This window comes from Mustela nivalis (genome assembly GCF_964662115.1).
Source record: "Mustela nivalis genome assembly, chromosome: 6".
Lineage (NCBI taxonomy): Eukaryota > Metazoa > Chordata > Mammalia > Carnivora > Mustelidae > Mustela > Mustela nivalis.
The window spans coordinates 100,578,736-100,594,685 of NC_139025.1; the positions used below are offsets into that span (position 1 = coordinate 100,578,736).

Genomic DNA, 15,950 nt, shown 5'->3' on the forward strand with positions numbered 1-15,950 from the left:
TGCTTTTTTTCCTTCTTTTAAGATTTTATTTTTTAAAGTAATCACTACACACAGTGGGGCTCAAACTTAAAACCCTGAGATCCAGAGTCGCATTTTTCACCAACTGAGCCAGCCAGGTGCCACGTGAAGGCTGCTTTTTGTGTGTGAGACTGGCACAGTGATGCTGCTAAAGTGGCTTTCTCTCTGAAGTGGGGACACGCAGGCATCTTAATGCTATCAGGTTTGCTGACTTCTGCTGGTGATGGAGGGTGACAAGGATGGTTGGGCTGAAAACCAGAAGCTGAGCACAAGAACATATGGGCTGGGGTTAGGGGGCCTCTGGCTGGCTGGGGACTGGCCTGGTGGAGGACTAAAGTTTTTTTTTTCCCAGCAGTGGGATACACTGGCAAAATAACAAGTCTTCCATAAGGGCAAGGCCAATGCAGCTCCATCCAAGGAGTACTCAGAAAAATGAGAGGGTGGAAAGGGGAAGTTTGAAGAAACAGACATTACTTACCTCTGCACTCCACCCCATTCCCTGTGCTTTATCCACAACTGGTATGGGGACAGCAGGGGACGTTTGAGTCACATGAAATAGGAGTTTTAAAGTGAGTAGGTGGACAGAACTAAGTCTTAACCTGAAGACAACCTGAAAAGTTAATCTGAAAGCTGTCAGAGGGGCCTAGGATCCAAATGGTCCAGAGTAGCTGTTACTAGAAAAATTAAGTTATTTTGGAAGAATGGATTTGAGATAAGCTAATGAAAAATCAATTCTGGATTTATTAAAAAGAGACTGACAATCTGACTGTAGAGTCACCCATCATGATCTATCCACTTCTGAAAAATCAGTTTCCACAGGGACCTAACTGCTCTTTAATGCAACTCTAATAAATGATGAGAAAATGTTCTGCGTCTTGGTGAACTATCAACTGAATCCCAAATGACTAGAACATTAGGTGACAAAGAACATTAGATGTTAATGTTAAAAAGAAGGTTGAAAGTGTTCACAAAACAGTTATTTTAATGAAGCAAAAAGTATTTCACATTCCATAACTGTTGGACACATCCAGGAGAGCTAGGTCCCTTATCTCTTCCAGGAGTGTGTATAGGCTTCTTCCCTTTGTTTGACAGTATTTCTGATAATCTTCCTGAATGACGTTTACTTTGACTTCTTGAGCAAGCTGAGCCTCCTCCACAGATCTAGTTACTTCCTTCACTAAATCACTCTTTAACAAGAGGGAGCTCTGATGAAAAAGTTCTTTATCTGGTATCAGGTATGGTTTATTGCTTATTATTTCAAGCCTGATTGTATCAGAATGGCAACGGGAGGCCTGTACGGATATTCTCACCTATCACAGAGAAGAAAAGGCATGTTACCAAATCTCATTTTTTTTTTTTAAAGATTTTATTTATTTATTTGGCAGAGAGAGATCACAAGTAGGCAGAAAGGCAGGCAGAGAGAGAGAGAGTAGGAAGCAGGCTCCCCACCAAGCAGAGAGCCCGATGCGGGACTCGATCCCAGGACCCTGAGATCATGACCCGAGCCGAAGGCAGAGGCTTAGCCCACTGAGCCACCCAGGCACCCCCCAAATCTCATTCTTCATACACGACACTGAAAGCAAGGCTTAATGTAAATACGGACTTACTGTTACATGGTCAAACAAATGGAACGTAACAGACTCCCCGCCTGTTGTGGTAGAGGTGATTTTGTTTTGAAATCGTTGAAGAGATCCTGGTTTCCATTCAGAACGGCTGTCTGAGCCACACGAGATCACCAAACCATCTTTATTTCTTAGATAAGCGGCACCTTTAATTCCAAACCTGAATCATTGCCAGAATAAAAATCCAGAGATAATGTATTCTCAGTATACAACTTTTGTACCCTCCATCTAGAATGCTAGTTTTTATTCTAGATTAAAACCAACTTTTCCTCTCACCTCCAAATATTTCACTGAGCAGGTGGAAAACTATTTTGCTAAATAAGGAAGTAAAATCCTGTCTTACTTAACACTAATACAGATGTACTAGATGCTAATCTTTTATAATTTTTTTTAAGTAGGAGCCCAACATAAGGCTTGAACTCAGGACCCTATGATCACAACCTAAGCTGGGATCGAGTCGGATGCTTAACTGACTGAGCCATCCAGGTGCCCCTCCTTTTTATACTCTTATAAAGTGCATTATTCTCTTATAGTATGTACATCTGTACCTACAAATAGTTGTTGTATTTTAACAAGTTACATCTGACACAGTCTTTGTGTTCTACACTAATTTAACTATAATTTTTTTTTTTTAAGATCTTATTTGATAGAGACCACGAGTACAGTGGGGGTAAGGGCACAGGGACAGGGACAAGCACACTCCTGGCTGAGCAGGAAGCCCAACTCGGGGCTCGATCCCAGGACCCTGAGATCATGACACAAACTGAAAGCAGATATTTAAACCAACTGAGCCAGCCAGGTGCCCCTATATCTATGATTTCTTAACAACTATTATGTTAGATGTAACATACCTTGGTATAAATACGAGTACTCCATTTGTTCTAATTGAATATATAACCCCATCAGATATGCAACGCGCCTCATTCTCTGGGTCTTTGTCTTTAAAATACATGCACTGGAAGAGCTCCGTAGATTGCTTCTGAGAATGCTGGGCTGCCTGGAAGAAGCAGCACAACCCAAAGCAGGCTAAAGCACCCGGTCATCCCCAGGGGAAATGCAGAATTCATACTTCCACAGAAACGACGTCTTTAAAAAGGCTGGACTTACTAAAGTATTGGTAAGTATTAACACAAATATTCTTCCGTATCATGAATTCAATCAGTTTTGTGGGAGCCTAACCATCCAGCAAACATTGCCTAAAAATGTCCTTTAGAAAATTAATTCTTTAAGAAAATAACATGTGACTTAGACTCTGTTTACAGTTCATTCAGACAGGAAAGTATCTGAATCCATGCCTCCCCTTTATTTTGTCTGTCCTACCACAATCCTGCTGGTGCAAGTATAAATTAGTACTGCTATCCCAAAGGGCAATTTGGTCAAATGCACCAAAGATTTACTTGTGCACACCTTCTGAGTCAGCAATCTGGGCAACTGTCTGAGAAGTCTGTAAGGTATATATACAAGGAGGGATGTCAACTGGGTTGCCCAGGACAACAGTGCTGCCCAACAGAATCTGGGCAGAATGGAACACTAGCCTACATGGCTAGTGACTATAATACTGCACAGCAGTGAACTAGAATACAAGATACAAAAATTGTATTAAATATTGAGGTAGTTTCCAATTTTTCTGTATCACCAAATGCTCTCTTCTATGCTGTACAATATTGTAGCCACTAGCCAACAATAGGAAATAAAATACAAAGCAGCTTCTAAAAGAAGCCTGTCATTTCTCTGAGGTGATGTTGTCAGTCACAGATGTGTCAAGTGCAAAAGATTTCAGAGAGCAGGTATGCTACCCTATTTGTCATGCATAAAAATCATGGTCTGGAATAGTGAATAATGGCTATCTTTGGGTGGTGAGATGATGCGTGGTCTTTTTGGGAAAAACATCTGACCTATTGTCAAATCTCCTACACCCACATTAAATGACTTTGTAACATCTGTAAATATTGAGAGCAACACAAGAGACATTACAATTTTTCACCTTATTTCCTTGGGTAGAATAATGCTAGAATTTAATGTGCTAGACTATATGGCTCTTTATTCCATCACAAAATAAAGCTTAGCAAAAGAGATGATGGAAGAGAATTTAAAATCCCTTCTTACTCGGTTTCTGTTGTTGATATGTCTGCATAATTCCTCAAGATCTTTGTTGCTGAGCAAATTGTCCTTAATTTCCATTTTCTTATCTTTTGAAATGGCTGCCATCAGCAATCGGTGTACTACGATATCTGAGTATCTTCTTATCGGAGATGTAAAGTGAGTATATTTATCTAATGCAAGGCCTTCAAAAAGAAACCAAAAGATGGAAATCAACAACAACAAAAAATATTTTTTAAATGACCTGCTCAAGGTTATGGCCACACAAAAGAATGCTATCATTCACCATAATGATGGAACTCTTCCTCCGCACACGACCCAGTAGAGAAATACAGTGCGTTAGACATGGCCTGTGTGGCCATGGATCGCAGCAATCTGTTTACGATGGGATCGTTGGGGTCATTCGCATTATCCAGAGAATCAGCCAGTGTTTTATTGGACCTGACAAAAAAACCCGAAAGACCTTTATTTAGTCTCCAGCAACAATGTGCAAGTCAATACTCTAAGGGCAATCTTTCATTCTGAAGAAATTTTATTTTGGATCCATTTTAGATGCAACTCTTTTCAACTACAGAAATCTAGTCTGCTTTTAAGGTTGAAACAAGGAAAGTGTATAATTTTAAATAGTATTTCCAAAGTAGTTAAGAACCATGTACTGATACCTATGTGGTTAGGTTAATGCCCAGCACATAGTAGGTGTCAAATAGTTTTGTGGAACTGAATTCCTAATACGCTTAATGTGAAATATCCCTTACAGATCAAAGAATGGACTTTTTGGAAATCAAGAATTACTGAGCCAGGGACACGTGGGTAGCTCAGTGGGTTAAAGGATATGCTTTCAGCTCAGGTCATGATCCCAGGGTCCTGGGATTGAGCCCCACATCGGGTTCTCTGCTTGGCAGGGAATCTGCTTCCTCCTCTCTCTCTGCCTGCCTCTCTGCCTACTTGTGATCTCTGTCAAATAAATGAAGAAAATCTTAAAAAAAAACAACAACAACAAACAATTACTGAGCCAGAGGGACTTAAAAAACAGAACTAAACCAAACCTGAGGTGCAGTCCCTTTTTTTTTTTTTTTTTTTTAAAGAGAAAGGGACAGGGAATATTGCTTAGCTTATTTACTCAAATAATCTTTAAAACCCAGAAATATAGAATATTAAAAATGAAACTAACAGGGGTGCCCGGGTGGCTCAGTTGTTAAGCGTCTGCCTTTGGTTCAGGTCATGATCCCAGAGTCCTGGGATGGAGCCCCGCATCAGGTTCCCTGCTCGGTGGGGCGCCTGCTTCTCCCTTTCCCACGCCCTCTGCTTGTATTCCCTTTCTCACTGTGTCTCTATCAAATAAATAAATAAAATCTTTAAAAAAAAAAAAAAAAGTCACATGCTCTACTAACTGAGCCAACCCCTGTATAGCATTTTCAATAGGGAAAATCTTTTCTTCTGGAGGAGGGATAAAAATGTCTCATTCTATGAAGGGATAGTATACATTTATCTTTGGTGTGGTATTTTAGGATGTTGCCTCAAAGATAAGTTGCATTTTTAAAGCACTAAAATAAACAGGATTACTTCTTGGTATATGCCAAAGGGGTCTATGAAATTAAACCAGGAGTAACAGGTCCCTTACTTCTGCATCACAAATTTTAGTGGATCAAAATTATGCCTAAATAAACTTCTTTTAATTTTAATCTCTATACCTACATTGTAGTAAATGCAGAGAGCCAAGAAGTTTTCTATTTTTGGTCAAAGATCTGGCTGTCCCATTTTAGGAACTACTATAAGATAAATAAGTGTACAGCACTCCCTCCATTCCTCTGCCCCCACAAGAGAGGAGTTACCGTGTATCTATGAAGAAGCCTTTTGCTTTAGCACATTCTCGCAGTTCAGAAAAAAACTCCTGCTGTGGAGGAGGGTGTTGGCGCAACAAGGCCTGATGAGGGAAACTCTCCCAGATCTTCTTGGCTACCCAGTGGTTGGCCAAGATCATGCATTCAGCCACCGTCTCGTGGACTTCCAGGGGCTGCCTGGGGATGAGGTCATGGATGTTCTTTTTTTCATCCAGCTGAACACGAATCTCTACCCCCTCTAATTCCAGGGCCCCGCAACGGTCTCGCTTAGCCCGGATGTGGCGCGCTATTTCAGTCAACTTTCCAATGGCCCACACCAACTCCTCTAGCTTGGCTTGTCTGCTCTTCTCATCCAAGTTTCTGAATTCTGGAATATCATCAACAATGTGGAAGTTTCCGTCCAGCAGTTCCTGGGCTGCTTCATAAAACAGTTTGTATGCTGATCGAATAATGGTTCTGCCGTACCACACTGTCTTAATTTCATAGGAGGTTTTATCCAATTCCCATATGACACTTACGGCATACCTATAAAACCAGTAACACTGACGTTATTCAATTCTTCCATTTTTGAAGCAAGTAGAATAGACCCTAAATGTAACTTAAAAGAAATGATAATGCTACAGGTTTTTGGACCAATGTCTCAATTCAAACACTCCGCCATTAACTCAAAAATTATTTAAAATTAAAACAACAAAGTTAGTCTAGATTCTGTTGAGCTCTGAGCATATCTGAAACGAGTTCACATGTAATGTTACAATGTTCTCCATTTTGATTACACTAGAGTAGCACTGAGATAATAAAATCTATAAAAAAAAAAAAAGACCCACTTTACCATCACTCTGTTTAAAAACACATGCAACATTTGCACCTCATATAAAAACAAAGGGCTACTTTTCCTAATATGTAGAGTTCTTACAAATTATTAACAAACAGATGGAGAGCAAAAAAAAAAAAAAGGAACGGAACCTGAAAGTTCCTTTTATTTTTATTTATTTATTTATTTTTTAAAAAAGATTTTATTTATTTATTTGACAGAGAGATCACAAGAAGGCAGAGAGGCAGGCAGAGAGAGAGAGGAGGAAGCAGGCTTCCCGCTGAGCAGAGAGCCCGATGTGGGACTCAATCCCAGGACCCTGAGATCATGACCTGAGCCGAAGGCAGCGGCCTAACCCACTGAGCCACCCAGGCGCCCCGAAAGTTCCTTTTATAGAAACAGAAAAGAATACATACATATATGAGTGTTAAACATACACAATAATGTTTAACCTTATTCATAATAGAAAAAGTGCAAATTAAAACCACCTAAGTAAGATACAATTTTCATCTCAAATTGGCAAAGATAAAAAAAAATACAACATATTGTGTTGGTAAGGCTGTTGGGGAACAAGCATTCTCATACATCGGTGGTGGGAATATAACTGGTGTAATTTTTATGGAGGGCAATTTGATTACATCTATCTAAACACAAATGCATTTACCCTTTGACACAGAAATTCCACTTCTAGGAATTTATCTGTCAGTTATACTCTACTTTTAAAAATATGAAATGACGGGACGCCTGGGTGGCTCAGTTGGTTGGACGACTGCCTTCGGCTCAGGTCATGATCCCGGAGTTCCAGGATCAAGTCCCGCATAGGGCTCCCAGCTCCACAGGGAGTCTGCTTCTCCATCTGACCTTCTCCTCGCTCATGCTCTCTCTCACTGTCTCTCTCTCAAATAAATAAATAAAATCTTTAAAAAAAAATATGAAATGACTTATGTTCCATGTAATTCAGTACAGTTTTGTTTGTAATAGCCAAAGACTGAGAATAATCCAAATTTCCATAGACAAGCAACGGTTATTAATATGGAATGATCTACAAGCTACACTGTTAAGAGAAATAAAAAGCAAGCAGCTGAATAGCATCCATACATATAACGTCACAATCTGAGTATGAGAGAGAGACCACATGTCTACATTTGTGTGTATATGCACTATATCCAGAAAAATACATAAAAACTTGGTAACTGGGGGAAAGAGACAGGAGGGGAGCCTTTCATGAAATATATTTTGGAACCTATAAATTTTGGACTATATGGTTTTATTATGTATTCAAAGACCGATATAAATGTTAACTACCACAAATAAAAGACTCCCTAAGTTCATGGTCCTCATGCAAAACAGCCTCAGCCAGGGAATATATATGCACAAAGTCGTCCACGTTTGTTCCTAGCCTTTTAGCTGAGTTTTAAAAAGCCAACAACAGGGGGAGAAGCGGCCTCACAGCTAGACAGTACAGAAAAGACAACAGGAAGGGCAGGGAAGTCTAGAGAAAAACCGCCTACAAATGAGTGGCGCAGAGGGCACAGGGGAAAAATGGGGGTAGAGAACAGGGGGGCAGAGTGTATTCAAAAGCAGAGGAGAAAGAGACCAGAAGCAAAGCACTGGACAGCACAGAAGAGCCAAGACAAGCCCTGGTGATCGAAGAAAAAAAAATCATGAACAAACTCACCTATCAACGCCTCCCAGAAGGGAGCACAGATCAGCACTGAGGATGGAAGGCAGCATGTCATAGCGAAGGTCCGCTAAATAGTAAGTGATGGCCCTGTGAACGACACATATGTGGGTGTGTGACCTTCAGTAGCACGGCTGCCGGCCGCAGGGGCCGTGGGGGAGGGAAACCGCCAAGTCCATAGTGCAAATCCCCCAAGGCTATTGCTTTTTCATAAAGCGCAGCAGACTGGGTAATGGAGCTATTCCCACGTTTCCACTTTTCTAAGGGAGACTGCCTTGGGCTGAATATTCTTCCACTGATATAGAAAAGAAAGAAAAAGTAACATGAATCTTAGCTGTCTAAGAAAAATTAGAGTGTAATGAGCCGGTATTTATAGGAAAGAGTATCCATCCAGGAAAAATTTAACTCATCACAATTTGGAAGGAAAGTGGGTTTGAAAAGGTTCTGTTAAAAAAAAAAAAAAAGGAGGGGCGCCTGGGTGGCTCAGCGGGTTAAAGCCTCTGCCTTTGGCTCAGGTCATGATCCCAGAGTCCTGGGATCGAGCCCCACATCGGGCTCTCTGCTCAGCAGGGAGCCTGCTTCCTTCTCTCTCTGCCTGCCTCTCTGCCTACTTGTGATCTCTGTCTGTCAAATAAATAAATAAAATCTTTAAAAAAAAAAAAAAAGGAAAGGTAAATTGATCAAGGAACTATTTTTCTATAGGGAAAGGGGAAGTGGACCTCCATTTTTTCCCTTTTTTTCTAGAAGGGATTTGCAGAATTGCACAAAACTGGGAAATCTTTGATTTGAGACTCTGAAAATAGGGAGTTATGAACTAGGTGAAGGTCCCAAATACAAACTCACACTGTTGGTCTCAAAATGCATTACCTTGTCCTAGCTTCGATGTCGATGTAAGAATTTGGTGGCACGAAGTGTGTTACGTCTGCAATGTGGACCCCGAGTTCCAAGTTGCCGTTAGCTAAGGTTCTGACTGAGAGCGTGTCGTCCACATCTTCACAGCCTTTTGGGTCAATGCTGAACACGAGATGGGTTTCCCTCAAGTCTTTCCGTTCCCGTTCCTCTTCTGGACTCACTTTCCAGGGATTTTCTGGTGTGTTGACTGGCATTTCACACATCTATATGATGACAGTCAGATATTCAGCAATTCTCGCACCACAGGCTTCCTATGAAACTCTGCTCTGGAACATTCTCACTGCAATCTCACAGAAATCCATTCATTCCCCGTTACCTTTTGCAATTAACGTGTTTACTTCTTTTGATTGATAATTATTTATTAGGTGCCTAATGTGTATCAGGAACTGTGCTAGGCTCTGGAAAGTTCAGGAGCCAATAGGAAAGACCCAGTCCCCTGTCTTTGAGGACGCTTACAGTCTGCCAGTTTCCAGCAGCTTCTTTAGTTATGCAGGCCAGAACAAGGATGAATGGTGGCTTAGAAAGAGTGCAACCTCTTGCCCACTTTCAAATGATCCACTTTTTAAATGCAGTGGAGCTTTTAATTCAAGTCAAGCTCTGAAAAAAAAAAAAACCCCAATATGTCCCAAGTACTAAAAGCCTGCTCCTTAAAGATAATTTAAGTGGGACCAATCTAGGGCACTTTCTCTCTATTATTACCTGTTTAGGCCATCAATTTGCAGTTAAGTAGGCTAAACAGGAAGAGAAAATTCTAGTCCTGTGAAGTCTACACCATGCTTTATTTTATTCTAACATTTTCACTAAGAGCTGTCAAAACAAGTCAACAAATAATTTCTAGAAACTAATGTTAAGCATAAAAATTTAATAATGTAAAATATTCTAAAATATTTTACTATTATAGCTCCTGTTCTGTCAAAGACTATAATGAAAATAAGAACACCCATACGTTTTTGATGGCAATGCAAACTGGTCCAATTTTTCTGGAGAATAATCTGCCGATACAAATAAAAGCCACTTAAATTTTTTATGCCCTTTGACTTGGTAATCTTACTTTAAGGATTATATCCCAAGAAAAATGATGCAAAAGAAAAAAAAAAAAGCAGTATTTAGAAAAATGTTTGAAGTGGCATTTCTTCTACTACTGAAAAATTAAACAGCCCCATGCCCCAAAACTAAGGAAGACTTAAGCAGAGTACATTGATAAGCAATAATTTGCCATTAACTAGGAAGACATAGCTGTATCAATACACAGAAATAGCTGGAAGTGAAAGAAGCAGAACAGAAAATAGCACAGGCACACTATGGATCTAGTTATGCAAGAATGATAAACAAGATCTATGAGGACTGTAAAAGATCATAAAGTGATGAACATAGCTAATGTTTTAGGTTTACTGAATGTGTGTTTTCTGCAAAGGTTACAAAAACTGTTTCATGAGCATGACTTGGTGACCCGCAGGTCAGAGATGTATGGGACCCTAGAAGCTACTCCCCATGGCTCTGTGCAGGCCTGTGGGTGAGTGATTAGGACGGGGAGTGGAGCCCAGTAGGGTCTGTAACCAGGCACCTTTGCAGCTGGGGGCGATAAGCCACTGACAATAAGCCACTGACATACCATTTTTAAGCACAGTTGGAAAATGTAAAAATCTGAGAGCTGTGAGGCTCTGGGAAACTATGCACTCTAAGCTGACTTCAGTCTGGTCCACACACAGAACAGAGAGGAGTGAGCTGCTTCCATTATCTGTGACTTTCGTGAGTGGTTACACAGTACAGAGATTTTTCTTCTTAATGATGAAACAAACAACAAACAAATGCAAAAAGAAATTGTACAGAATGTCTTTCACCAGACCAAAGGACTCCGGGAAACCGGACCTGAGCTTCGGAGAAAGGGACAACCGAAATGCTGTTTTCCACCAGGATGGTCGCAATTTCCCCTTCCAGGTCCCCGATTCTGCCTAAAACACGCACAAAATGTCCATTTGGGTACAGGGATGTCGACTCCCAGGAATCGATGCGCACAACCACTCGGAAGTCCTGCACAAAAATAGGAAAGAAACCCCACCAGCCCAGCTCCAGGAATTAAGTGGGTCAGTCAGAGGCAGCAGACACACAAGATGCACAGCATCAAGCTCCAAAGAGAATGGCCGACTGAACAGTGGGCTTTGCTTTTTGTTTTGGTTCTTGCTGTTTTACTAAATTGCCAGATGGTTATGTAAGTGCTCAGCCCAAGGCTTTGGAAGGAGGCAATATCCCTCTATATCCAATAAGGAGGCTGCAAATTTCTGTTAAAGAAAGCCAACTGTGACACATTCTAGTTAATATTTGCAACACAAAAGAAAACCCCATGGTGCATAGTACAAATTCCGTTTCAAAACAAAAATCTCAATTTTGCCAGTGTGGGAGTTACTTTCTACTTTCTTTGAAGTTACTTGCTAAGTTTCATGGACATCTTTCAGTGGGGAGGGAGGGGTCAATGTGAACTGAACCCCACCGCCTCCAAGCTCCAGCAAACCACGGGTTTGGGAAGCGAGGGCTGTAAGAAGCCTCCGACGGCCCGCAGAAGGCCTCCAAGGATGCAATGGGTGCACCAAGACCTGGTTACTGGCTGGGGACGTCTGGCTACTAAGTCTCATTTACAAACTGCAGAACATCAGGCAAATGAAACTGGGCCATGCCTGTGCTTTTTGCCACAGTAAGTTAATTTCTAACTTCCTTGTTTATATCTTCCCTCCAGTGCTATATTCCTTTATGGATAATCAATTTGGTGAAGTACCACTAGATCATCCCTACAGGGCAGAGAGATCGTATTTCTGTATCGCTAGCTGGAAGAAAGCTTGTTAGTGTTGGCAAAGCATAGCTATTGAAAGTTTCTGTGTTGGACAGCCAGATAATGTATGGACTCTGTAGCTGTCCTACACGGCTCTTTCTAGGACAGTTTCTCTCTGGCTTTCATTTATTAACCAAGGACTGCTTAACAGACAGTTCTATATATTTAGAATTTTTTAAAAACAGGATCTCGAAATGCCAGATGCCATCAATAATTTATCCCTTCTTATGCAAAGGCACTGTGTTTCCTGGTGGAGTGGGAGGGCCAGCAAAGACAGGAGGAAAAGTACAATGGCAGCTACCTGGAGCGCTTCCGTCTGCTGAGTGCTGATGCGGATTTTGGGAATTCTGTTATCCCAAGGTGTAACTAGGATTTTCTGAGCATTTTTGCCCTGAGACTGGACCTCTTCTTTGGATGGAAATGTCACCACGTAATCCCGCCAGTTCTTCTGAAGGATGCCCACCACTTTGCCTTTGGGAAAACAAAACAAACCACTTTGCCTTTGGGAGAACAAAACAAAACAAGGCCTTCTATGGTGAGATGTTACCTCTCTGGATGCTGACTAATTCAGCAGTGAGGAAGGAAAACAGGAAACACAACGTTCAGTTTGTCTCAAGCACATCCACACAAGTCGAGAGATGCTTAAACATTTGCCTTCCTGGCGTTTTTACTGTTAAGATGGCTAATTTTTTGAAAAATAGTTTTTTGGGTTTTTTTTTAATAACATCATCAATTTGCCCTTTCTGTTGCGGGATCTGATGTGACACTTAGCATCCATTAGTCCCACTTTCCACTTTCTCTTTTGCCCTTCCCTTATCAATCTCAGGGTGAGGGTGTCAGGAAAAGCCAGTGATTTTTAATTTTTTTAACTTATGCCCTCTCGTGCATTTTCACTGTCTTGCATTTTCCCACCAGCCAAGATCATTTGGGCCAACACTGTATATACAGTGAAGTCTGCACAAATTGTTAAGTCTCATATAAAACACTACTCAGCATCACTGACTAAGGTCAAGAAAAAACAAACTTCAATAGTTAAAAGTGCTATCTATTAACTATTTAAGAATTGACTGACTCATTAAGCCCCTACCAGGTATGAGCCCTGTTCTGGGTGCAGGAAATGTAGCAGCATCAGAACAAAATTCTTGATTTTCCAGAGTGGATGTTCTAGTCTGGGTGTCCGTAGGGGTGGGAAACAGACAATAAAAAGTAAATACAGGAAAGGTAGCGATGTTTGCTAAGGAAGGTACAAAACAGGATGAGGTGACAAAGGGTCAGCAATGGCAGCTATTTTAAGTGAAGTGACAATCTGAGCAGAGAGTTGAAGTGAGGGAGGTTGGCGTGAGGAGGTTTGGGGAAAGCCTGTTTTCAGTGCAGAAGTCAAGATGGTCAATGTGGCAAGAGCAGTGATGATGAAGATAGTGACAGAAGGCAGCCCAAGCCGGTGGGACCATGTAGGCCATGGTAAAGACTTTGGATTTTATTCTGAGAGAAACAGGAAGCAGTTATTAGAGAGCGTTAAGCAGAGACATGACAGGACCCAAAGCCCTTTAAAGGGACTCCTGTGGCTGGCTCCCATGTGGAGAAGAGGCCATTGGGAGCAAGGGAGGGAGCAGGGAAACCAGTGAGGCGGAGACTGGGGTGACCACATCAAGGGGTTCTAGAGGACCCTATCAGGAGAGATCTGGCGAAGCATGGGAGCCGCCACATTCAGGCCACATGGGACTTGCTGATGAGTGAGAAAAATGTGGAGGGTTATCCCTGGGCCTTTGGGTTGGCCACGCGTAGAATGAACCTACTATTTATTGAGAGGGGGAAGACTTGGGGAGGAGCAGGTTTGGGGTTAGAAATCAGGAGTTTGTTATCAGGCGTGTTAAGTAGGAGGTACCCATTGGACATTCCGTGGAAGATGCCAAATAGACAACTGAGGAGACGACACCAGAGGCTGAGCAGGGGGTCTGGGTTGGAGAAGCAGAGCAGGAGGAGTGGAGGACATTCAGTGAGCCGCCCAGGCACATCCCAGAGGTCTGTAAGATGGAGAAGCTCCAGCAAAGGGACCAAGAAGGAGCACCCAGCAGGGAAGGCAAAGCACCTAAAGCCAAAGATGACACAGCAATCTGTTGGCCAAATGCTGCCAAGGGTTACAGGTGCCCGGGGCTGTAGGCAATGAGGTCACTGGTGCCCTTGACAAGAGGTCAAAGGTTTCTGGGCGGTGGGGACACCTGAATGTGGCGGCTTCGGGAGACAATGAGTAGAGAGAACACAGTGGTAGCAGTCTCCCTGAGTCTTGCCACACACTGAAGCAGAGGAAAGGGCAGCAGCTGGATGGGATGTGGGACTTGAGAGGATTTTGAGTTTTGTTCTGTTCTAGGATGGGGAAAATGATGACTTATTGGATGCTGAGGAGAATAACATCAATCAGCAGAGATGGGGAAATGGGTAATGGAGGAAAAGAAATGACAGCAAAACTTAATAACTGGTATTTCTAGATTGTTCGAGAGAGAACAAATAAACGTGCTTCGGAACACCAGAAACCAAGAGGCCTGCCGGCGGGCTCACCTGTGGGCATGGGTTCACTCGGGGGGTCTCCCAAGGCCTTGTCATCACTGTCATTCTCACATAGGGCAGCCGTTCTTCCTTTCCATTCATTTTTAGGCAGGAGTTCCACAACTACCACATCTCCATGAATCGAGCGATTTCGAGCCTTCATCCCGTGGACAAGGATGTCACTGACTAAACCTGTGTTTGGGCAGGCACACAGAGACCTCATAAAGCTGTGGGGCCTGCCACATGCAACACACTGGCCCTGCGGAGAAAAGCTTCCTCCTTCAAAGGGGAGGCCAAACTTTGTCCCACAGGTTAGGAATGAAGAAACACAGCCAACACGTCCTCTTACACCACGTGCTTTTAGAAGGGCTTCCTCTGCCCATCTCTATGGCAAGTGACCATTCCCCGCACAAGCCTATGGAAGCCCATGCTGGAATTTTGTCAGGCCTACAGGGGCCATGCAGCCAGGGAGTGGCGAGCAGCCCAATGAACCACAGGCCCCGCCTGACTCCTGAGCAGAAGCCAGCGGGAGAAGTTCTCTTTCCCCTCCCATCCAGCCACATCCCCTTGACTTTCAGGGTGTTTGTACCCTGCCATTGAAGACCAGGACCTATGCGCTATTATGATACAGCTCATTTACACATTTTCATTTTCATCACTTTTAAGATTATTCCATTTAGGCCGCACTGGGCAGTGTCTTGAAATCCCAGTGACAATGCCTCGACGGCACATCCAGTGTCTGCCTGCTCGCCAGGTGTGAGAACTCGGGTGAGCTACTTTGTTTCTCTTTATTACACTTTCCTCCCAGTAACCTTGTGGATCCTCAGGAAGAAAAGGGGCCAGACAATGATGGTATCTACTTTCAATGCTTAGAACTGTGCCTGATGTAAAGTGGGTACTCAATAAAATTTAGCTCTTCTCATTTTTACAAATTGATTGCAATAAAATCAGAAACTATGGATAAAACAGGAGGGGGGAGTGGGGGTAATCTGACCGGCATTTTCGATGCAACAGTTTCAGCTTCATTTTCTTCACTGTGTGATATCAGAATAGATATGAAGTACGGAAATTTAAGTAAGGCTTATACTGAACCTGAATCTTTACAGCTGGCTCCTTGAAGTCGAACGAAAGCTTCTATTTGTGCCCTGTGTTTGTTGACATTCAGGACTCCCTAAAATCATAATAAAAATCAATTGAAAAAAATTTTTTCTGCCCATTTTGCCTCCAAAGGTACAGTTTGCAAAAAGTGTGTGAAAATATCCCCAAAATATTCTTTTAAGGTCTGGGATCCCTTCCTTTAGGAGAAATATTCATCAGTAACGTTTCTTTTCTCCAGAGAACATACCATCATTTTGAAGTATTCTTGGCTACACCAGGTGTTGAAAGTGCCAGGATCTATCTTACCTAAGTGACGAGTGGTCTTTAAAAAATTTTCTTCCTCAAACATCCTCCCTGGAATGCCGTAAACTTTACTAGTCAGATAGAAGCATTAGCTGCTCTAGACACGCTCATTTAAAATACCCACCTAGGGACGCCTAGGTGGCTTAGGCGGTTAATCGTCTGACTTCCGATTTCCTGCTGGGCGTGGAGCCTG

General features: G+C 42.3%; 1 protein-coding gene across 4 annotated transcripts in view; it reads right to left on the reverse strand.

The window, feature by feature from the left end:
• Positions 1-982: 982 nt before the first annotated feature.
• The window catches only part of DIS3L (DIS3 like exosome 3'-5' exoribonuclease), a 434,009-nt gene continuing 419,041 nt past the window's right edge, over positions 983-15,950 (reverse strand). For 3 of the 4 annotated variants that reach the window (XM_082737082.1, XM_082737080.1, XM_082737081.1), the window contains 12 exons: positions 15,449-15,527; positions 14,369-14,548; positions 12,114-12,283; positions 10,858-11,019; positions 8,944-9,191; positions 8,074-8,166; positions 5,573-6,106; positions 4,027-4,181; positions 3,747-3,925; positions 2,492-2,637; positions 1,626-1,800; positions 983-1,328 (listed from right to left, as the gene is read on the reverse strand). In XM_082737082.1, the coding sequence (XP_082593208.1) occupies positions 1,020-1,328; positions 1,626-1,800; positions 2,492-2,637; positions 3,747-3,925; positions 4,027-4,181; positions 5,573-6,106; positions 8,074-8,166; positions 8,944-9,191; positions 10,858-11,019; positions 12,114-12,283; positions 14,369-14,548; positions 15,449-15,527 (2,430 nt within the window). In that variant the 3' untranslated portion in view covers positions 983-1,019. Of the gene's footprint in view, positions 1,329-1,625; positions 1,801-2,491; positions 2,638-3,746; positions 3,926-4,026; positions 4,182-5,572; positions 6,107-8,073; positions 8,167-8,943; positions 9,192-10,857; positions 11,020-12,113; positions 12,284-14,368; positions 15,076-15,448; positions 15,528-15,950 lie in introns of all 4 variants that reach the window. The other variant, XM_082737083.1, reaches the window with a different exon arrangement.